Genomic DNA, 22,288 nt, shown 5'->3' on the forward strand with positions numbered 1-22,288 from the left:
CATTGAAAGCTAATTGAAAGTACATTATTTAGTGTGTGCGATTGTAGCCTTCAGGTGAAGAAGGACTTCCTTCGATCTGCTGTAAGCTGACTGCTCATTCATTTCCTGGAGGCCCATGAGATCTTGCACTGTGAGAAAGGGAGAAAAGGACCTCTTTCTCTGCCTTCTCTATTCCATGCATCATTTCGTAAACCTCTGTCATATCACCCCATCAATTGTCATTTCTCCAAGCTAAAAAGTCCTAACTCAGGGTTGTCAAACTCATTTGTTTTGAGGGCCATATCTGACATAAATGAGACTTTGTTGGTCTGGTTCGAGCCGTGTCGGGCCGGGCCACGTATGTACCTATTTAAAATTAGGTAGCAGAGATATAAACTTTTTAAAGGACGCAGAGAAGCACGACTAAAGATTTTTTTTAAAAACTTAAAATAAAACATGCTTAAAACATTAGCACTTGTTGGTCTTTAAGGTGCTTTCTTTGTATTTCTCCTGTGCGATCGAGGGAACTGGGCAAAGGAAGCCCTGACTCTTTCCCTCCCTCCCAACCAATGGAGGAAATCGAGGCTTTGCTCTGTAGCTCCTGTGATATTGAGCAGGCCTTGCAAAGCAAACTGTGATGTAGAAGGAAGCAAGAGAGAGGGAGAAGGAAGCGGACAAGAGCCAGTTGCTCGGGGGCCTGATAGGAGCCCTCCGGGGGCCTGATTTGGCCCCCGGGCCTCATGTTTGACATCTAACTTTTCTTCTCAAGGAAGGTGTTCCATCCCCTTCATCGTTCTAGTTGCCCTTTTCTGCACCTTTCCCAATGCTGGGTCAGAAGTCCAGAGTCTACCAAGCGCCCGCCCCGCTTAGCTTCTGAGGTTTGACAAGATGGGGCTATGTTAGACAATCACAGCAATGTCTATCTGACGGAATGAATTAAGTTCCCACGGGTTCTTCAGAGTGTCTTTGGCTCTTGCACACAGATGACCGTGAGGACGCGCTGATGGTGGAGTGGTTCAAGCTCATCCATGAGAAGCAACTCCTGTTGAGGCGGGAGTCAGAGCTGATGTACAGGTGGGTGATGCTGCAAACAGTCTGTCTGGTTTCATGGGGGCCAGGAAGGTGGGGGATGGATCAGCTGATCAGCTGTTGACATCTGCAGGGATTGCTTTGGAGAAGGTCCCAGGTTTAATCCCTGGCATCTCCAGTTAAAGGGACAAATGCAATTCTGGGCTGTATCAACAGAAAGGCGAATGCAATTCTGGGCTGTATCAACAGAAAGGCAAATGCGATTCTGGGCTGTATCAACAGAAAGACAAATGCAATTCTGGGCTGTATCAACAGAAAGGCAAATGCAATTCTGGGCTGTATCAACAGAAAGGCAAATGCAATTCTGGACTGTATCAACAGAAAGGCAAATGCAATTTTGGGCTGTATCAACAGAAAGGCAAATGCAATTCTGGGCTGTATCAACAGAAAGGCAAATGCAATTTTGGGCTGTATCAACAGAAAGGCAAATGCAATTCTGGGCTGTATCAATAGAAAGGCAAGTGCAATTCTGGGCTGTATTAATAGAAAGGCAAATGCAATTCTGGGCTGTATCAATAGAAAGGCAAATGCAATTCTGGGCTGTATCAATAGAAAGGCAAATGCAATTCTGGGCTGTATCAACAGAAAGGCGAATGCAATTCTGGGCTGAATCAACAGAAAGGCAAATGCAATTCTGGACTGTATCAACAGAAAGGCAAATGCAATTTTGGGCTGTATCAACAGAAAGGCGAATGCAATTTTGGGCTGTATCAACAGAAAGGCAAATGCAATTCTGGGCTGTATCAACAGAAAGGCAAATGCAATTCTGGACTGTATCAACAGAAAGGCAAATGCAATTTTGGGCTGTATCAACAGAAAAGCAAATGCAATTCTGGGCTGTATTAATAGAAAGGCAAATGCAATTCTGGGCTGTATCAATAGAAAGGCAAATGCAATTCTGGGCTGTATCAATAGAAAGGCAAATGCAATTCTGGTCTGTATCAACAAAATTATAGTGTCCAGATCACGTGAAGTGATGCTATCTCTTTACTCTGCTCTGGTAAGACCTCACCTGGAGTCTTGTGTTCAGTTTTTGGCACCGCATTTTACGAAGGATATAGACAAGCTGGGTCCAGAGGAGGAGGACGAGGATGGTGAGGGGTCTGGAGACCAAGTCCTATGAAGAAAGGTTGAAGGAGATGGGAATGTTTAGCTTGGAGAGGAGGCGGCTGAGAGGTGATACGATCACCATCTTCAAGTCCTTGAAGGGCTGTCATCTAGAGGATGGGGTGGAATTGTTTTCTGTGGCCCCAGAAGGTAGGACCAGACCCAGGGAGTTGAAATTAAATCAAAAGAGTTTCCGACTCAACATTAGGAAGAACTTCCTGACCGTTAGAGCTGTTCCTCAGTGGAGCAGGCTTCCTCGGAAGGTGGTGGGCTCTCCTCTCCTTCCTTGGAGGTTTTTAAACAGAGGCTAGATGGCCATCTGACAGCAATGACGATCCTGTGAATTTAGGGGAAGGGATTTGTGAGTTTAAAGCGGTTCCTCAGTGGAGCAGGCTTCCTCAGGAGGTGGTGGGCTCTCCCTCCTTGGAGGTTCTTAAACAGAGGCTAGATGGTCACCTGACTGCAATGAGGATCCTGTGAATTGAGGGGGAGGTGTTTGTGAGTTTCCTGCATTGTGCAGGTGGTTGGACTAGATGACCTTGGAGGTCCCTTCCAACTCTATGATTCTATGAATTACTCCAGTGGTCAAAGAATGGATAGATGAATACCTGAAACCGCCTTATAATGAAGCGGGCCATCTGTCCATCAAGGTCAGTCTTGTCTACTCAGACTGGCAGCGGCTCTCCAGAATCCCAGGCAGAGGTTTTTCATGAGACTCGCTGGTCAATTCAAGTTGTCTTATGGTGACCCCAGAGGGTTTTCAAGGTGAGAGATGAACAGAAGTGGTTTGCCCTTGCCTGCCTCTGCAGAGCAACCCTGGGCTTCCTTGGGGGTCTCCCAGCAGAGTGCAAACAAGGGGTTGCCCCAGTAAGCTTCCGAGACCTGAAGAGATCAGGCTAGCCTGGGCCAATCTCAGTCAAAACAGAGACAAACAGAGGTGGCTTGCCATTGCCTGCCTCCAGGGGCCGTTTTGAAGGAAAAGAGGTGCTAGAGCTCATTAGCACAACTTATTTGTATCACTCGTTTGCATATGCCACACAAAACTCCTTTGCATATGCCACACAAAATTCCTTTGCATATGCCACACAGCAGGAGGTGTACTAAATTGTATCAGCTCAGCATCTACCTTAAAATGCTTCTTGAATTATAATTGTCATCATAAAACTTTACTCCCATCATGCTTCTTAAATTATTTTCTCCTATGTGGCTACAGTGAAGATTTCCATCTGTCTGCTTTATACGTTTTGGTTATTTCCCCATTTTTTGTGTGGGGGGGGAAATATTAGAAAGTTTGCCGGTTTGATGTGGTTAAATATATGGACTCTTATCTGGGAGAACTGTGTTTGATTCCCCCCTCCTCCACTTGCAGCTGCTGGAATGGCCTTGGGTCAGCCACAGCTCTCTTATCTGGGAGAACCGGGTTTGATTCCCCCTTCCTCCACTTGCAGCTGCTGGAATGGCCTTGGGTCAGCCAGAGCTGTCTTATTTGGGAGAACCGGGTTTGATTCCCCACTCCTCCACTTGCAGCTGCTGGAATGGCCTTGGGTCAGCCAGAGCTCCCTTATTTGGGAGAACCGGGTTTGATTCCTCCCTCCTCCACGTGCAGCTGCTGGAATGGTCTTGGGTCAGCCAGAGCTCTCTTATCTGGGAGAACCGGGTTTGATTCCCCCCTCCTCCACTTGCAGCTGCTGGAATGGCCTTGGGTCAGCCAGAGCTCCCTTATTTGGGAGAACCGGGTTTGATTCCCCCCTCCTCCACTTGCAGCTGCTGGAATGGCCTTGGGTCAGCCACAGCTTTCTTATCTGGGAGAACCAGGTTTGATTCCCCACTCCTCCACGTGCAGCTGCTGGAATGGTCTTGGGTCAGCCAGAGCTCTCTTATCTGGGAGAACCGGGTTTGATTCCCCCCTCCTCCACTTGCAGCTGCTGGAATGGCCTTGGGTCAGCCAGAGCTCCCTTATTTGGGAGAACCGGGTTTGATTCCCCCCTCCTCCACTTGCAGCTGCTGGAATGGCCTTGGGTCAGCCACAGCTTTCTTATCTGGGAGAACCAGGTTTGATTCCCCACTCCTCCACTTGCAGCTGCTGGAATGGCCTTGGGTCAGCCAGAGCTCTCTTATCTGGGAGAACCGGGTTTGATTCCCCACTCCTCCACTTGCACCTGCTGGAATGGCCTTGGGTCAGCCAGAGCTCTCTTATCTGGGAGAACCGGGTTTGATTCCCCAGTCCTCCACTTGCAGCTGCTGGAATGGCCTTGGGTCAGCCATAGCTCTCTTATTTGGGAGAACCGGGTTCGATTCCCCACTCCTCCACTTGCAGCTGCTGGAATGGCCTTGCGTCAGCCATAGCTCTCACACAGTTGTCCTTGAAAGGGCAGCTTCTGGGAGAGCCCTCTCAGCCCCACCCACCTCACAGGCTGTCTTTTGTGGGGGAAGAAAATAAAGGAGATTGTGAGCCGCTCTGAGATTCAGTGTGGAGGGTGGGATATGAATCCAATATCATCATCATCTTCTTCTTCTATAATTGTCATAATAAAACCTTACTCCCATCATACTTTTTAAATTACTTTCTCCTATGTGGTCACGGTGAAGATTTCCATCTGTCTATTTTATATGTTTTGGTTATTTTCCCATTTTTTTGTGGGGAAAATATTAGAAAGTTTGCCAGTTTGGTGCAGTGGTTAAGTGAGTGGACTCTTATCTGGGAAAACCGGGTTTGATTCCCTACTCCTCCACTTGCAGCTGCTGGAATGGCCTTGGGGCAGCTGTAGCTCTCACAGAGATGTACTTGAAAGGACAGCTTCTAGGAGAGCTCTCCCAGCCCCACCTACCTCACAGGGTGTCTGTTGTGGGGGATGGAGATAAAGGAGATTGTGAGTTTCTCTGAGACTCTGATATTCGGAGTGGAAAGTGGGATTATGCATCCAATATAGTCGTCGTCATCATTATCATCATCAGCTTCTTCTAATTGTCATAATAAAATACTCCCATCATACATTTTAAATTATTTTTTCCTATGTAGCCACAGTGAAGATTTCCATCTGTCTGCTTTATATGTGTTGTTTATTTTCTGCAGCAGGAAATATTAGAAAGTTTGCCAGTTTGGTGTAGCGGTTAAATGCATGGACTGGTTTGATTCCCCACTCCTCCACTTGCAGCTGCTGGAATGGCCTTGGGTCAGCCATGGCTCTCGTAGGAGTTGTCCTTGAAAGGGCAGCTTCTGGGAGAGCTCTCTCAGCCCCACCTACCTCACAGGGTGTCTTTTGTGGGGGAGGAAGGGAAAGGAGATTGTGGGCCGCTCTGAGACTCTGTCCTTGAAAGGGCAGCTGCTGTGAGAGCCCTCTCCAGCCCCACCCACCTCACAGGGTGTCTGTTGTGGGGGAGGAAGGGAAAGGAGATTGTAGGCCGCTCTGAGACTCTGTCCTTGAAAGGGCAGCTGCTGGGAGAGCCCTCTCCAGCCCCACCCACCTCACAGGGTGTCTGTTGTGGGGGAGGAAGGGAAAGGAGATTGTAGGCCGCTCTGAGACTCTCTCCTTGAAAGGGCAGCTTCTGGGAGAGCTCTCTCAGCCCCACCCACCTCACAGGGTGTCTGTTGTGGGGGAGGAAGGGAAAGGAGATTGTGAGCCACTCTGAGATTCAGAACGAAGGGCGGGGTATAAATCCGATGTCGCCATCCTTCTCCTCTCCTCCTCCTCCTCCTTTTCCTCCTGTTCTTCTCCTTCTCCACCACCTCTGTGGCCTATGACTGAACCTTAGTGTACATGCACAAAATCCTTCTTTCTTTCTTTTTTTCCTTCCCCCACCCCCCCAAGTATCATTCTTGACATCTGCAGTGAACCAGGACCCCTTGCTGCTGCTCAGAGGAGAATATATCAGGGCACTGGAGGCAGCCATCTGCTGTGGTCCAATGCAGATCATTTCAGAGGGTGGCCGTACTGGTCTGCAGGAGGAGAATAAGACTCAAGGCCGCTAGAATCCGAGAGACCGACAAGATTTTGAGGTTATATGCTTTTGAGAGTCAGAGCTCCCTTCCTTCAATACAAAGTAGAAGAAGAAGAAGAAGATGATATTGGATTTATATCCCGCCCTCCACTCCGAAGAGTCTCAGAGCGGCTCACAATCTCCTTTCCCTTCCTCCCCCACAACAGACACCCTGTGAGGTGGGTGGGGCTGGAGAGGGCTCTCACAGCAGCTGCCCTTTCAAGGACAGAGTCTCAGAGCGGCTCACAATCTCCTTTACCTTCCTCCCCCACAACAGACACCTTGTGAGGTGGGTGGGGCTGGAGAGGGCTCTCACAGCAGCTGCCCTTTCAAGGACAGAGTCTCAGAGCGGCTCACAATCCCCTTTACCTTCCTCCCCCACAACAGACACCCTGTGAGGTGGGTGGGGGCTGAGAGGGCTCTCATAGCAGCTGCCCTTTCAAGGACAACCTCTGCCAGAGCTACGGCTGACCCAAGGCCATTCCAGCAGGTGCAAGTGGAGGAGTGGAGAATCAAACCCGGTTCTCCCAGATAAGAGACCGCACACTTAACCACTACACCAAACTGGCTCTCAAGTAGAAATCAGAGTCTTTGTCATAGTAGGAGAGCGCCCGTCATCCGGAGAGAGAGTCCTGGCTTCAACCTGTCCTTCACACGTAGGGCAGTATATATAAAAAGGGCTCCTTTGAGTGGTCTGGTGGCCTGCAAATCCCTGTGCCCTAATCACATTCTTTCCCCCCCTCCTTTTTGGAAAACAGGTCAAGACAACAGAAACTAGAGGAGAGGCAGTGGAACATCGAGACCGAACTCCGGAACCTCATGAATAAACCCGGTGAGTCTTTTGCTTTTATCTTTCCTTGAGAACGGAGGTGGGATTCTAGCAAGAGCTCCTTTGCATATTAGGCCACACACCCCTGATGTAGCCAATCCTCCAAGAGCTTGGAATTCTAGCAGGGGTCCTTTGCATATTAGGCCACACCCCCTGATGTAGCCAATCCTCCAAGAGCTTGTAATTCTAGCAGGGGCTCCTTTGCATATTAGGCACACACCCGTGATGTAGCCAATCCTCCAAGAGCTTGGAATTCTAGCAGGGGCTCCTTTGCATATTAGGCCACACACCCCTGATGTAGCCAATCCTCCAAGAGCTTGGAATTCTAGCAGGGGCTCCTTTGCATATTAGGCACACACCCGTGATGTAGCCAATCCTCCAAGAGTTTGGAATTCTAGCTGGGGCTCCTTTGCATATTAGGCCACTCACCCTTGATGTAGCCAATCCTCCAAGAGCTTGGAATTCTAGCAGGGGCTCCTTTGCATATTAGGCCACACACCCCTGATGTAGCCAATCCTCCCAGAGCTTGGAATTCTAGCAAGAGCTCCTTTACATATTAGGCCACACACCCCTGATGTAGCCAATCCTCCAAGAGTTTAGAAGGCTCTATGCTTTAGCCGCCACCACCTCCTGTGGCAGTGAATTCCACCACCTCCTCTTCATCTTCCTCTTTCCCCTCCTCCTCCTCTTTCCTATCTTCCACTCTGCTGCTTCTTGTTCCTTTACAATGTCTCGTTCTCTTTTTGTTCCCTACCTCCAGCGCTTTTTTTGTAACAGGAACTCCTTTGCATATTAGGCCACACCCTCCTGATGTATCCAATCCTGGAGCTTACAGTAGGCCCTGTATGAAGAGCCCTGTAAGCTCTTGGAGGACTGGCTATTTCAGAGGGGTGTGGCCTAATATGCAAAGGAGTTCCTGCTACAAAAAAAGCCCTGTCTACCTCATTTTTTTTTCTTTCCTCTTCTCCAGATTCCGCAGGAATCCGGAACCAGTCAATAAACTCCATCTGAGTCCCCTTCACTTGAAATCTTCATCATTCCCCAGTTGGGGGGTATTTCAGGCCCTGTGGATAGAAATGAACCTGTTGTGTCTGGTTTCTTCCTCTCCCGTGCAGAATCCCTGAAGACCCCCAAGGACAAAGCCCAAGAAGAAGAACTGCTCAAGTCCTATCTGGCCATCATTGATGGCCGGAATGAGATTGTGGAGAACTTGGACGAGGACCGGATCAGGTGAGGCTATGGACGTGTTCTCTGGCTCTCCAAGGGATAGAAAAAAGCAAGCACGGGGGTTTAGATCCTGTTAATGGAGGAGTTTTTGTTGTTGTTGTTCAGTCGGACGGTCTAGTCTGACTCTTTGCAAACCTCTGGACCAAGTCACGCCAGGCCCTGCTGTCTTCCACCATCCTCTGAAGTCTGCTCAGATTCCTGTTAGTTGCATCAGTAACGCTGTCCAGCCATCTCATCTTTAGCCATCCCCTTCTTCTTTTGTCTTCTGTCTTTCCCAGCATCAGGGTCTTCTCCAGGGAGTGCTCCCTTCTCATTGGGTGGCCAAAGTATTTGAGCTTCAGCTTCAGCATCTGACCTTCCAGGGAACAGTCTGGGTTGATTTCCCTTAGGACTGACTGATTGGATCTTCTTGCAGTCCGAGGGACTCTCAAGAGTCTTCTCCAGCACCACAACTTGAAAGCATCTATTCTTCTGCGCATTGCCTTCCTTATGGTCCAACTCTCGCAGCCATACAGTATTACTGCGAATACCATCGCTTTGACTATATGGACTTTTGTTGGCAGGGTGATGTCTCTACTTTTTATTATATTGCCTGAGCTTTTTTTTGCAGCAGGAACTCCTTTGCCTATTAGGCCACACACCCCTGATGTAGCCAATCCTCTTGGAGTTCACAGAGCTCTTCGTACAGGGCCTACTGCAAGCTCCAGGAGGATTGGCTACATCAGGGGTGAGTGGCCTAATATGCAAAGGAGTTCCTGCTACTGTAAGCTCCAGGAGGATTGGCTACATCAGGGTGTGTGTGGCCTAATAGGCAAAGGAGTTCCTGCTACAGAAAAAGCCCTGCTTGGCTCAACAGTAGAGAAGCTGTTTGGCATGCAGAAGGCCCCAGGTTCAATTCCCAGTTTCTCCCATTTAAAAAAATCAGGTAGTCAGGAAAGAGCTTCACCTAAATCCCTGGAGAACCACTTCTGATCAGAATAGACCTCTGACTTTAGGGCAGGTTCATTGGGCGCCACTGGAATTAGGATATTAATTCTGAACTCTGCCCAAAGGAGTCAGGAGACTGTTTGCGAATGAATTCTGGAAGCGCCCCTTATTTTCAATCAATACTGTGGCCATTTAATTAAAATTTCACAGCGCAGTTTTCCATCACATATCTGTCTGGTAGAGGGGGCTGTGACCCCTGAAAACTCATGCCGAAATAAGTCGTTAAGGTGAAACTGAATTTTGTTTTTATTTTATTTTATTAGATTTGTACTCTGCCCTCCCCACTGAAGCGGGTTCAGGGTGGCTAACAGGCCGATGGCAATGTAAAAACATCAAGCATGATAACACAATAAAAACATCGAGGGGCTATACAGCAACAATAGCAGCCCCGTGGCGCAGAGTGGTAAAGCTGCAGTCCTGCAGTCCGAGCTCTCTGCTCACGGCCTGAGTTCGATCCCGGCAGAAGCTGGGTTCAGGTAGCCGGCTCCAGGTTGACTCAACCTTCCATCCTTCCGAGGTCGGTAAAAGGAAAGTGTAGGTGACTGGGGAAGGCAATGGCAAACCACCCTGTAAAAAGTCTGGCGTGAAAACATCGTGATGCGACGTCACCCCAGAGTCGGAAACGATTGGTGCTTGCACAGGGGACTACCTTTTTTATAGCCATAATATCATACAATAATATAGTATCATTAATACAGTAGATAACTAGGCGGTTCTAGTTTGCGATGAAGAACTGTGAAAAAGAACACCTCCGTGATCCATGGATGGCCCGGGCTAGCCAGATCTCATCAGAACCTAAGCAGAGTCAGCTCTGGTTAATACTTGGATGGAGACCACCAAGGAAGCCCAGGGTTACTACGCAGAGGCAGGCAATGACCAAATGACCTATATGTATCTTTTGCCCTGAGCTGAAAGGCCCAGGCTAGCCAAATCTCATCAGATCTCTGAAGCTAAGCAAGGCCAGCCCTGGTTAGTACCTGGATGGGAGACCATCAAGGAAGTTCCGAGTTTATTTAAGTTTATATCCCGCCCTTTCATATGAACATATGAAGCTGCCTTATACTGAATCAGACCCTTGGTCCATCAAAGTCAGTCTTGTCTTCTCAGACTGGCAGCGGCTCTCCAGGGTCTCAAGCGGAGGTTTTTCACACCTTTTTGCCTGGACCCTTTTTTGGTATTTTTGGGCTGGATGGGTCATTGAGTGTTGGGCTGGATGGGTCATTGGCCTAATCCAACATGGCTTCTCTTATGTCTGGGACAGTGATGCTCTGTAGTCTTGGTGCTTGGGGCGGCAACAGTGGGAGGGCTTCAAGTGTCCTAGCCCACTGATGGACCTCCTGGTGGCACCTGGGGTTTTTTGGCCAATGTGTGACACAGAGTGTCAGACTGGATGGGCCATTGGCCTGATCCAACATGGCTTCTCTTAGGTTCTTACCCATCTCCTATGCCTCTGCATGTCTGGGTGGGCCTGGGAAAATGCAGAACAGTGACTCATACAGAGGCATGAAGGGCGTCTGTCTTCTGAGGCTGAGTCTTTCCATTCCTCTGAATGTGAATAATCCAGACATGGTAGAGATGCCTACTCTTGCTGAAGACTGTCTGGAAGGAAGGCTGTCCAGAGCTCATGCAGTGTTGCTGCGGGCAGACTCTTTTGGGGTCAGGGAATGCTGTTCTCTGTCTACGTCACGAGATACTGTTTGTTCCTATCAAAAATATGCTGCGATGAGGGAGAATCCTTGCCCTCAGAAGAGGGTGCCCCTTGCATGAATCCTTGATCTGGACATATTTTGTGATTAAAGGGAGGCAAGCCTAGAACTGAGACTCCCTGCTTTCAGGGAGAGAGGGAATTTATTGTTTCCTGGTATTGGCAATCTTTGCTTTTGTAGTACTATACAGAGAGCTGTTGGACTCGACTGTGCAACTGAACAACAACAACACAGAGAGCTGTGGCAGTATTATCCATCCTGACTGGCAGCAGATTATGGCCAGAATTATACATCATGCAGGGATGCGAGGGGCAGCCTCTTCTTTGGGTGAAAGCTCACCTGAACCTTTAAAAAAAAATGATTTATTTCTTGCAGTGTGCTAGTAATTACCTTGCCATATATCCATTCTAATTCAACCTTAGTCAGAAACGGGTGAAATTCCAGCAGGAGCTCCTTTGCATATTCAGCCACACCCCCATATATGAACATATGAAGCTGCCTTATACCGAATCAGACCCTCGGTCCATCAAAGTCAGTCTTGTCGTCTCAGACTGGCAGCGGCTCTCCAGGGTCTCAAGCTGAAGTTTTTCCCACCTATTTGCCTGGACCCTTTTTTGGAGATGCCGAGGATTGAACCTGGGACCTTCTGCTTCCCAAGCAGATGCTCTACCACTGAGCCACTGTCCTTCCCCTATGCTCATATGAACATATGAAGCTGCCTTATACTGAATCAGACCCTGGGTCCGTCAAAGTCAGTCTTGTCTACTCAGACTGGCAGCGGCTCTCCAGGGTCTCAAGCTGAGGTTTTTCACGCCTTTTTGCCTGGACCCTTTTCAGTTGGAGATGCCAGGGATTGAACCTGGGACCTTCTGCTTCCCAAGCAGATGCTCTACCACTGAGCCACCGTCCCTCTCCTGCTCTCCAGGGTCTCAAGCAGAGGTTTTCCATGCTTATTTGCCTGGACCCTTTTTTGGAGATGCCGAGGATTGAACCTGGGACCTTCTGCTTCCCAAGCAGATGCTCTACCACTGAGCCACTGTCCTTCCCCTATGCTCATATGAACATATGAAGCTGCCTTATACTGAATCAGACCCTGGGTCCGTCAAAGTCAGTCTTGTCTACTCAGACTGGCAGCGGCTCTCCAGGGTCTCAAGCTGAGGTTTTTCACGCCTTTTTGCCTGGACCCTTTTCAGTTGGAGATGCCAGGGATTGAACCTGGGACCTTCTGCTTCCCAAGCAGATGCTCTACCACTGAGCCACCGTCCCTCTCCTGCTCTCCAGGGTCTCAAGCAGAGGTTTTCCACGCTTATTTGCCTGGACCCTTTTTTGGAGATGCCGAGGATTGAACCTGGGACCTTCTGCTTCCCAAGCAGATGCTCTACCACTGAGCCACTGTCCCATGATGTAGCCAGTCCTCCAAGAGCTTACAAAAAAGAGCCTTGTAAGCTCTTAGGGGATTGGCTGGCCTTCAGGGGCAGCTGAGATTCCACATAGCAGAACTGGTCCAAGCTGTCACAAGTCTTGGAGCTGTCCACTCTCCCCCCTCTCAGTCTCTGCAAGTTCAGACCCCTTTAGCTGATACTTGAAGTTGGGATTTTTTTGTCCTAATCAGGGCTTTTTTGGTAAAAAAAGGCCCAGCATAATAATAATAATAAAATTTTATTTATATCCCGCCCTCCCCGCCAGCAGGGACTCATTTGCATATTAGGCCACACCCCGACATCTCCATTGTTTCACATAGGGCTTTTCTGTAGAAAAAGCCCAGCAGGGACTCATTTGCAAATTAGGCCACACCCTCTGACACTAAGCCTGCCAGAACTGCGTTCCTGCTCAAAAAAAAACCACCCTGGTCCTAATCAATGTTTCCTCTAAGCTGTGGAGTCTTGTGTGCAGAAATTCTGCTTTGTGAGCTACTGGCATTGAAGTTGTGAGCTGCTGCATCAATTAGTGTGCTCTGGGGCCATTTTTCGCGAGCTAAGACAAAAAACTGCGAGCCGGAGGCTAAAAAAATGTGCACTGGCTCACACGCACTCAGCTCAGAGGGAACGCTGGTCCTAATGTGTATAGCCTTTATTCTTACCAACATGGAACTTGGCTTGCCACGTTGTCACCTGCTCACCCCCGTTTGTGGAGTTGCTCCTCTTATGTTTTCACGATGCCGAGAGTTTCGAGGCCCGACGTATGTCTCTCTTGCTGCTTCCAGCCAAGCATCTGAGATTTTGGCTGCGGGGGCCTTTCTCTAACCACCCTTCCTTCCTTCCTTCCTTCCTTCCTTCCTTCCTTCCTTCCTTCCTTCCTTCCTTCCTTCCTTCCTTCCTTCCTTCCTTCCTTCCTTCCTTCCTTCCTTCCTTCCTTCCTTCCTTCCTTCCTTCCTTCCTTCCTTCCCTCCCTCCCTTCCTTCCTGAGAGCCAGTTTCTGAGATTTCTCTAAGCGTCACCCTCTCTACTTTGGAGAGCCAGTTTGGTGTAGTGTTTAAGTGTGCGGACTCTTATCTGGGAGAACCGGGTTTGATTCGCCACTCCTCCACCTGCAGGTGCTGGAATGGCCTTGGTCAGCCATAGCTCTGGCAGAGGTTGTCCTTGAAAGGGCAGCTTCTGGAGAGCTCTCTCAGCCCCCACCCACCTCACATGGTGTCTGTTGTGGGGGAGGAAGATAAAGGAGATTGTGAGCTGCTCTGAGACTCTGAGATTCAGAATGGAGGGCAGGATATAAATCATAGAATCATAGAATATCATCATCTTCTTCTTCTTCTTCTGTAGGAGCTGGAGGAGGACAAAGAGATGGCCGCCCTGATCCAGAAACTTGGTAATCCCTTTGCATGGGGAATATAATGGAGAAGGGGAAATGCTCCGAGGCAGCTCTAGTGAGTGGAATTTGGTGTAGAGAGCCAGTTTGGTGTAGTGGTGAAGTGCACGGACTCTTATCTGGAAGAACCGGGTTTGATTCCCCACTCCTCCACTTGCACCTGCTGGAATGGCATTGGGTCAGCCATAGCTCTTGCAGGAATTGTTCTTGAAAGGGCAGCTGTTGTAAGAGCTCTCTCAGCCGCACCTGGCTCACAGGGTGTCTGTTGTGGGGGAGGAAGGGAAAGGAGATTGTAGGCTACTCTGAGACTCTGTCCTGTGGGAAATTCCTGGGATTCTGAGCTATTTCACCAGTACTAATTCTGGCTATTGTGTGGCACGTGATCAGTTCATTGCTGCTTCTATTTTTTTTTTTAACATGATAAGTTTATTTTAAAATTCCAAGTTATACAGAACTTTGTTGGATGAAGTAGTATCAAGTAGATTTATTCCATATGTAACAAAATTCTACTATGCATAAGTTACTGTGGTATAGAACATCTTATTTAGTATTTAAGATAACGTCCAGTTCGCTGATCAGTCATCAATCAATCGATATGATAATTGGGCTAGAATTTTTTGACCCCTAAGCTAATAATGCTTTGCTTCATCCCAAGCCAAACGAAAGGGAATATTTAAATAAAAAGAGAAAAAGGGGATAGCATAAATTAGAAAGAATTATAGTGAGAGAAATTGAATTCATCACTTGATTTTGTTGTGGTTCCGTCATGCATTTTCTCCCCGCGTTAAAATGATAGATTGTAGGCTGGGTTGGGGGCGGGATTTATTTTTTCCATTTATTTATTTATTTATTTAAAATATTGATTGGCTGCCTTTCTTCCTTACAGAGTGCCAGATTAATAAAATATGTAACATAGATTACATAAAACATAAAGAGCAAAATCTAAAACCTCAGTTTAGGTCTGCTTTAATCAATCCAGTCCTGTATAAAACTGTCTTCTACTGCCTTCCAAAGGTTGAAAGTGAGGGGGCCAGGTGCACCTCCTGGGCAGGTTGTTCCATTATCATGGGGCTGCCACCAAAAAGGCCCTGTCTGGTGTACTCACTGAAGGAGCTTCTTTGATTGATGGGATGGTCGGGGGGGGGGTCTCTCCTTGTGATCTTAGTTCCAGGCAGGAACTAATGGGAGAAGATGGTCCATCAGACGGTATGAACATATGAAGCTGCCTTATACTGAATCAGACCCTCGGTCCATCAAAGTCAGTATTGTCTACTCAGACTGGCAGCAGCTCTCCAGGGTCTCAAGCTGAGGTTTTTCACACCTACTTGCCTGGACCCTTTTTAGTTGGAGATGCCAGGGATTGAACCTGGGACCTTCTGCTTCCCAAGCAGATGCCCTACCACTGAGCCACCGTCCCTCCCCAAATGCCTATGCTATAAGGCAGTGACTTTGAATCCATGTTGGTCACCTGGTCGTGCAGAGAGTGGGCATTATGTTGCTGGTGGGAGGAAACCTGTCTTTTTGAAAAAGCTGAAGATTGCCGGCTGGATGCCCTCCTTTCCTGGGAGTAAGCCCCACAGAACAAAATAGGAATTACCGTATTGTGGCTGGCTCCACGTCCCGGGGCAGCCATTTAGCAGCAGCCATTTTGTGCCCGCCACACTTTGCCAGAATTCGAAAGGTGCCCACAGGGTCAGAAAGGCAGGGGAATATAATGGAGAAGGGAAATGCTCCGAGGCAGCTCTAGAGAGTGGAATTTGGTGTAGAGAGCCAGTTTGGTGTAGTGGTTAAGTGTGCGGACTCTTATCTGGAAGAACCAGGTTGATTTTCCCCACTCCTCCACTTGCACCTGCTGAATGGCCTTGGGTCAGCCATAGCTCTTGCAGGAATTGTTCTTGAAAGGGCAGCTGCTGTAAGAGCTCTCTCAGCCCCACCCGGCTCACAGGGTGTCTGTTGTGGGGGAGGAAGGGAAAGGAGATTGTAGGCTGCTCTGAGACTCTGTCCTTGAAAGGGCAGCTTCTGGGAGAGCTCTCTCAGCCCCACCCACCTCACAGGGTGTCTGTTGTGGGGGAGGAAGGCAAAGGAGATTGTAGGCTGCTCTAAGACTCTGTCCTTGAAAGGGCAGCTTCTGGGAGAGCTCTCTCAGCCCCACCCGCCTCACAGGGTGTCTGTTGTGGGAGAGGAAGGGAAAGGAGATTGTGAACTGCTCTGAAATTCGGAGTAGAGGGCAGGATATAAATCCAATATCTTCTTCTGTGGACAGAACACTGAATTTATAACCTCCTTGATAACTTTGCTTGTTAAAAAATAAAGTCACAGTTGGCAATTCCCTCCCTGCCCTTCCTCCACAGACGTGCCTCGTAGCAGCCAGGAAGGTGAAAAGAAGAAAGTCAAGTTCGGCTTATTTAAAATACTGCAACTGAAAATCAAGAGCTAGGAGCTGCGTGTTGTCCGATTTCAGTGCTTGTATTCATGGGAGACGAGGGGTAATTTTTGTTGCCATTTGCTGGTGTGGACCCTGCGATGGGAAAACCTGAGGCCTCTTCTCCAGGTCAACCCCCACCCTGCTTGGAAATCAGAAGGAAGCTCAAGTGGGGAATAAAGGGTGATCTTTCCAGCCGAATTCACTCCGCCTGCCTTCCGAGAAGGAATCGACACTCCTCCGAAACCAGTGTGATGCCTTTTGTCGCCATCTGCTGGCTAGCAACTCATTCATTTATCCGAGTTTTTCCTCAGCGCTTGGATCTAGTTGGAAAGGCCTCGTCGCTTCCTGATTTGGCATGATCTGGCTGTTTGCCGTGGCCGTAATGCCTTGAGGAACATCCAGACAACAGACTTGGAAGCCTTTGCTTGAAACGAGACGTGACGGGTGATGCAGAACTTCCACTGGAAATGGCAGCCTTCGTCTCCCCTTTCTTTGTGTCACTGAAGTACTACATAACCCATGGTGTGGTGCGATGATGCCACCTGTTTTCCTTCCTCTGATGATACGTTTTGTGGGACTAGACGTTACCACAGGATGCACAAATGAGAACGTTTTAGAAGTCTAGGAGTTGTATCCAGTTCCGCGCTTGGCAAAATGGCCGCTCTTTGGCCAACTCGGCTTCTGAGGGGGAAAGAAGAAACTTCTGCCGCAGGAAGCTTGATGGCTCCTCCTCAGAAGCGTTACAGCAGCAGTTTTCAAACCACGTTCCAGAGGACTCTGGGTTTGTCCATACTTTTTAGCAAGGTTCCTCAACGAGGAAAACGATAATGATCCAGAAAAATAATTTGCCCACAACTGATTTTGGACTTGGCGCATGGAATGCTGTCTTCATTCTGGCAGGACATTTGTGCTTTGAGATCAGTGGCTGACAGGTTGTTTTTAGCTCAATAGGCACATTTGAATCTCTACTTGCTTTGGAGGGCTCAGAGTCAGGTTGCGACAGTGTCAGCCTTCCCCTCGAAGCCTTCCAAAGCAGGCCGAAACTATGGCTCTCTCTCCCACCTCACAGCTTTTTGCGGCCGTTGGCCTTCAAGCTGTTAACCGTTATTCTCAGAGTGTTAGCTGCTCACCGACTATGAAGTCGGTGGGGCCAATGTGACCCACAAATCAGGCCGCTCAAAAAGCCAGTGGAAATTCTCCCATGGGCCATCGCTTTCCTACCTTCTCTTTATGGCCCACTGGCAAACTTCCCTTCTCCACCCTGGCATGCAGGCAGGGGGAAATTGCACCTGTTGAATTTCTGCCTGTTGCGTAACACTGCTGAGGTGCAGGGGCCTTGTTAGAAAAACACCAGCCACCCCGTGCTGAGTGATCTGTGGATGTCAGTTGAGTTTGGGGTAAAATGTGGGGATATCAGAAGGGGATAACTGAAGGTTTGTGTATTTCTTCTGAGGTCACAAGAAGTCAGCTGCCACTCGAAAGCCCACTCTATCACCGCCCAGTGCCGGATTAAACCCTATGGAGGCCCCTAGGCAGTTGAAATCTTGGGGGACCTCTCGCAAATTATCTCAGAGTCTGAGCACCCGCCCCACTGCCCATGGCCCCTGCTACAGCCTGTAGGAACCTACTTAAAAAGCCCCTTTTACTAAGCTGCGGGGGAGAGGCAGAGAGAGGCAAACTTGGCGACAACGCCAGCAGCAACTGCACCAGGCAAGTCGGGCAAAGAGCAGCTCAGTTGCTGGCTGCGCGTGCAGGCTGGGAGGGCTGCAAGCAGGGGGGGGGGGGAATGGGAGAGAAGCCACTCCAGGTGTGGGGGCCCATAGCTTACTTGGCCTAATTGTTAATCTGGCTCTGTCACTTCTATTGCACTGGTTATAAATTTCTCTGCCCGAGCAGCTGTTAATGTCACAGGACGTCTCTGGGTCTCGGACCAACCTATTCCTTGCAAGGTTTTTTTGCAGGGTTCGTGTGTTACCGGTCTCATTTCCCAAACCCCGTTTATGGGCAGGCCCCCAATGCGAACATTTCCTTGTCCACCAGGTGGCGGTGCAACTCCCTTTTGACTACCAAAAGGGGACCGGTTTCGTTTTAGATTTAAAAGGGGTGGGGGAAAAACTCAGGAAGCTTATTAAAACCAAGGGGAGGGAGGAGAGGAAACCCGAGGAAAGGTGGGGGATAAAGGGAGTAGGGGAAAAACCAGCGTCGACACGTGCGTCTGTATAGTTAGTCTGTTGATATTGCAACCGGCTTTTATTTTTGCACTTGTTTATATTAAATCAAGAATGATTTAAACGGAGTGGGCTTGTAAAATTGTTTTCAATGTGCCGGCTGGGAATGAGAGAGGCTTTTTCTCGATGTCTGAATTTTAAACAGGGCCCCTCCTGGCAGCTGGAGAGAGAGAGAGACCGTTGGTAGTAGGCGTGGGTGTGAAAGGGGATCTGTCTGTTTATTAGAACATAGCGCGGCGTAGTGGTTAGAGCAGGGGTGGCCAGACTGTGGCTCGGGAGCCACATATGGCTCTTTCAGGTTAAAACAGATAAAAGGAAGTCCTTCTTCACCCAAAGGGTGATTAACATGTGGAATTCACTGCCACAGGAGGTGGTGGCGGCTACAAGCATAGCCAGCTTCAAGAGGGGATTGGATAAAAATATGGAGCAGAGGTCCATCAGTGGCTATTAGCCACAGTGTGTGTGTGTATATATTGGCCACTGTGTGACACAGAGTGTTGGACTGGATGGGCCATTGGCCTGATCCAGCATGGCTTCTCTTATGTTTCACGCATATTGTGTGGCTCTTGAAGCCCCCCACCACTCCATTGGCCAGCTTGGAGAAGGCATTTGTCTCTTTAAATCACTTCTCCAAGCCAAGCCAGCTGTTGGCTTAGAAACATAGAGTTGGAAGGAACCTCCATGGTCATCTAGTCCAACCCCCTGCATAACAGGCTTGAAAAATGCATTGAAAGTTAGTCACTTTCTTTCCACCTCTCCCTCCCTCCACCCACACCATCCATTTCCCTCCCTCCCTCCCTTCCTTCCCTCCTTTCCTTCCCTCCTTTCCTTTCCTTTCCTTTCCTTCCCTTCCTTCCTTCCTTCCTTCCTTCCTTCCTTCCTCCCTCCCTCCCTCCCTCCCTCCCCCCCTCTTTCTTTCTTTCTTTCTTTCTTTCTTTCTTTCTTTCTTTCTTTCTTTCTTTCTTTCTTTCTTTCTTTCTTTCTTTCTTTCTTTCTTTCTTTCTTTCTTTCTTTCTTTCTTTCCCTCCCTCCCTCCCTCCCTCCTTCCCTCCTTCCTTCCTTCCTTCCTTCCTTCCTTCCTTCCTTCCTTCCTGTCTCGTGGTTCTCAAACATCTGGCATTTATTCTGTGTGGCTCTTACATTAAGCAAGTCTGGCCACACCTGGGTTAGAGTGTGACTAGGATCTGAGAGGACCTGAGTTTGAATCCCCACTCAGCCGTGGAATCTCCCTGGGTAACCTTGGGCCAGTCACACACGCTCAGCCGAACCCACCTCACAGGTTTGTTGTGAGGCCAAAAGGGAACAATGAAAGCCACTTTGGTTCTGCATTCGGGGGAAAGATGCGGTATAAATGAAACAAATAAGTAAATACATATTATTGCAAGTATAATGAAGGGGTGGAGGGCAGTCTTCCATTTACGCCCATAAGTCAGGTGCCCCCAACCTTTTTGAGCCTGTGGGCAACTCTGGAATTTTCACACAGGGTAGTGGACACAGTCATAAAATGGCTGCCGCAGGGGGTGGGGGCAATGGGAGATGAAGCCCAAGTGCAGGAGAGAAGAGGGGCAATCAGAAAATACACTGGGAAGGGGGGGGGGTGAGAGCATAACTAGCAGAGACTGACCAAGAGAGAGATCTTGGGGTCGTGGTAGATAACTCACTGAAAATGTCAAGACAGCGTGTGGTTGCAATAAAAAAGGCCAACGCCATGCTGGGAATTATTAGGAAGGGAATTGAAAGCAAACCAGCCAGTATCATAATGCCCTTGTATAAATCGATGGTGCGGTCTCATTTGGAGTACTGTGTACAATTCTGGTCACCGCACCTCAAAAAGGATATTATAGCATTGGGAAAAGTCCAGAAAAGGGCAACTAGAATGATTAAAGGGTTGGAACACTTTCCCTATGAAGAAAGGTTAAAACGCTTGGGGCTCTTGAGCTTGGAGAAACGTCAACTGCAGGGGTTACATGATAGAAGTTTACAAGATTATGCATGGAATGGAGAAAGTAGAGAAAGAAGTACTTTCCTCCCTTTCTCACAATACAACTTGTGGGCACTCGATGAAATTGCTGAGCAGTCGGGTTAGAACGGATAAAGTAAGTAAGTAAGTAAGTAAAATTTTATTTGTATCCCGCCCTCCCCCGCCGAAGCAGGCTCAGGGCAGCTAACAACACAATGACCAATGGCACATTAATAAATAGAACAGTAATAAACAACCCAATGACCAATGGTACATTAATAAAACAATTACATTAAGAACATTAAAACTGAGCATTAATTTAACCTTAAAAACCAGTTAGTGCATTAATTAAAGCAAACCATAACATTATCATTGACGCTATATTCTAGTTAATGCTGATGGCGGATATTTCTTCGTTGTAGAATTATAATTCAGCTGTTCATAAAAGAGGGTGGTCTTGCAGGCCCTGCGGAACTGATCAAGGTTCCGCAGGGCCCGCACCTCCTCTGGGAGTTGGTTCCAAAGATATGGGGCCGCAGCCGAAAAGGCCCGTGTGCGAGTGTTCTGTAGTTTAATTTCTCTTGGCCCAGGGGGAGTCAGTCTGTTTTTTCCTACTGACCTCAGTGCTCTCTGGGGCTCATACGGGGAGAGACGGTCCTTCAGGTAGGCCGGTCCTCGGCCATATAGGGCTTTAAAGGTAATAACCAGCACTTTGTACTGGACCCGGTATACAATCGGTAACCAGTGCAGCTCGCGTAGCCCCGGCCGTATATGTTCCCATCTTGGGAGACCAAGCAACAGCCTGGCCGCCGCGTTCTACACTAGTTGTAACTTCCGGGTCCGGCACAGAGGCAGCCCCATGTAGAGGGCGTTACAGTAGTCCAATCGTGAGGTGGAAGGAAGCACTTCACCCAAAGGGTGATAAACATGTGGAATTCACTGCCACAGGAGGTGGTGGCGGCCACAAGCATAGCCAGCTTCAAGGGGGGATTGGATAAACATGGAGCAGAGGTCCATCAGTGGCTATTAGCCACAGCATATTATTGGAACTGTCTGGGGCAGTGATGCTCTGTATTCTTGGTGCTTGGGGGGGGGTGCAAAGTTATAGCCTCACTTGTGAACCTCCTGATGGCACTTGGGGGGGGGGGGGGGTTGGGGCCTCTGTGTGACACAGAGTGTTGGACTGGATGGGCCATTGGCCTGATCCAACATGGCTTCTCTTATGTTCTTATGTGACACAGAGTGCTGGACTGGATGGGCCATTGGCCTGATCCAACATGGCTTCTCTTATGTTCTTATGTGACACAGAGTGTTGGACTGGATGGGCCATTGGCGTGATCCAACATGGCTTCTCTTATGTTCTTATGTGACACAGAGTGCTGGACTGGATGGGCCATTGGCCTGATCCAACATGGCTTCTCTTATGTTCTTCTGTGACACAGAGTGTTGGACTGGATGGGCCATTGGCCTGATCCAACATGGCTTCTCTTATGTTCTTATGTGACACAGAGTGCTGGACTGGATGGGCCATTGGCCTGATCCAACATGGCTTCTCTTATGTTCTTCTGTGACACAGAGTGTTGGACTGGATGGGCCATTGGCCTGATCCAACATGGCTTCTCTTATGTTCTTATGTGACACAGAGTGCTGGACTGGATGGGCCATTGGCCTGATCCAACATGGCTTCTCTTATGTTCTTATGTGACACAGAGTGTTGGACTGGATGGGCCATTGGCCTGATCCAACATGGCTTCTCTTATGTTCTTATGTGACACAGAGTGCTGGACTGGATGGGCCATTGGCCTGATCCAACATGGCTTCTCTTATGTTCTTCTGTGACACAGAGTGTTGGACTGGATGGGCCATTGGCCTGATCCAACATGGCTTCTCTTATGTTCTTATGTGACACAGAGTGCTGGACTGGATGGGCCACTGGCCTGATCCAACATGGCTTCTCTTATGTTCTTA

At 48.7% G+C, this 22,288-nt stretch overlaps 1 protein-coding gene across 1 annotated transcript in view; it reads left to right on the forward strand.

The window, feature by feature from the left end:
• Nucleotides 1-16,155, forward strand: part of MICALL2 (MICAL like 2) — an 84,821-nt gene extending 68,666 nt beyond the window's left edge. The window contains 5 exon segments of the mRNA XM_060260603.1: nt 963-1,053; nt 6,912-6,985; nt 8,098-8,212; nt 13,661-13,707; nt 16,059-16,155. Coding sequence (XP_060116586.1) covers nt 963-1,053; nt 6,912-6,985; nt 8,098-8,212; nt 13,661-13,707; nt 16,059-16,144 — 413 coding nt within the window. The 3' untranslated portion in view covers nt 16,145-16,155.
• Nucleotides 16,156-22,288: the final 6,133 nt, after the last annotated feature.

The sequence above is a fragment of the Heteronotia binoei genome, chromosome 20 (genome assembly GCF_032191835.1).
Source record: "Heteronotia binoei isolate CCM8104 ecotype False Entrance Well chromosome 20, APGP_CSIRO_Hbin_v1, whole genome shotgun sequence".
Classification (NCBI taxonomy): Eukaryota; Metazoa; Chordata; class Lepidosauria; order Squamata; family Gekkonidae; genus Heteronotia; species Heteronotia binoei.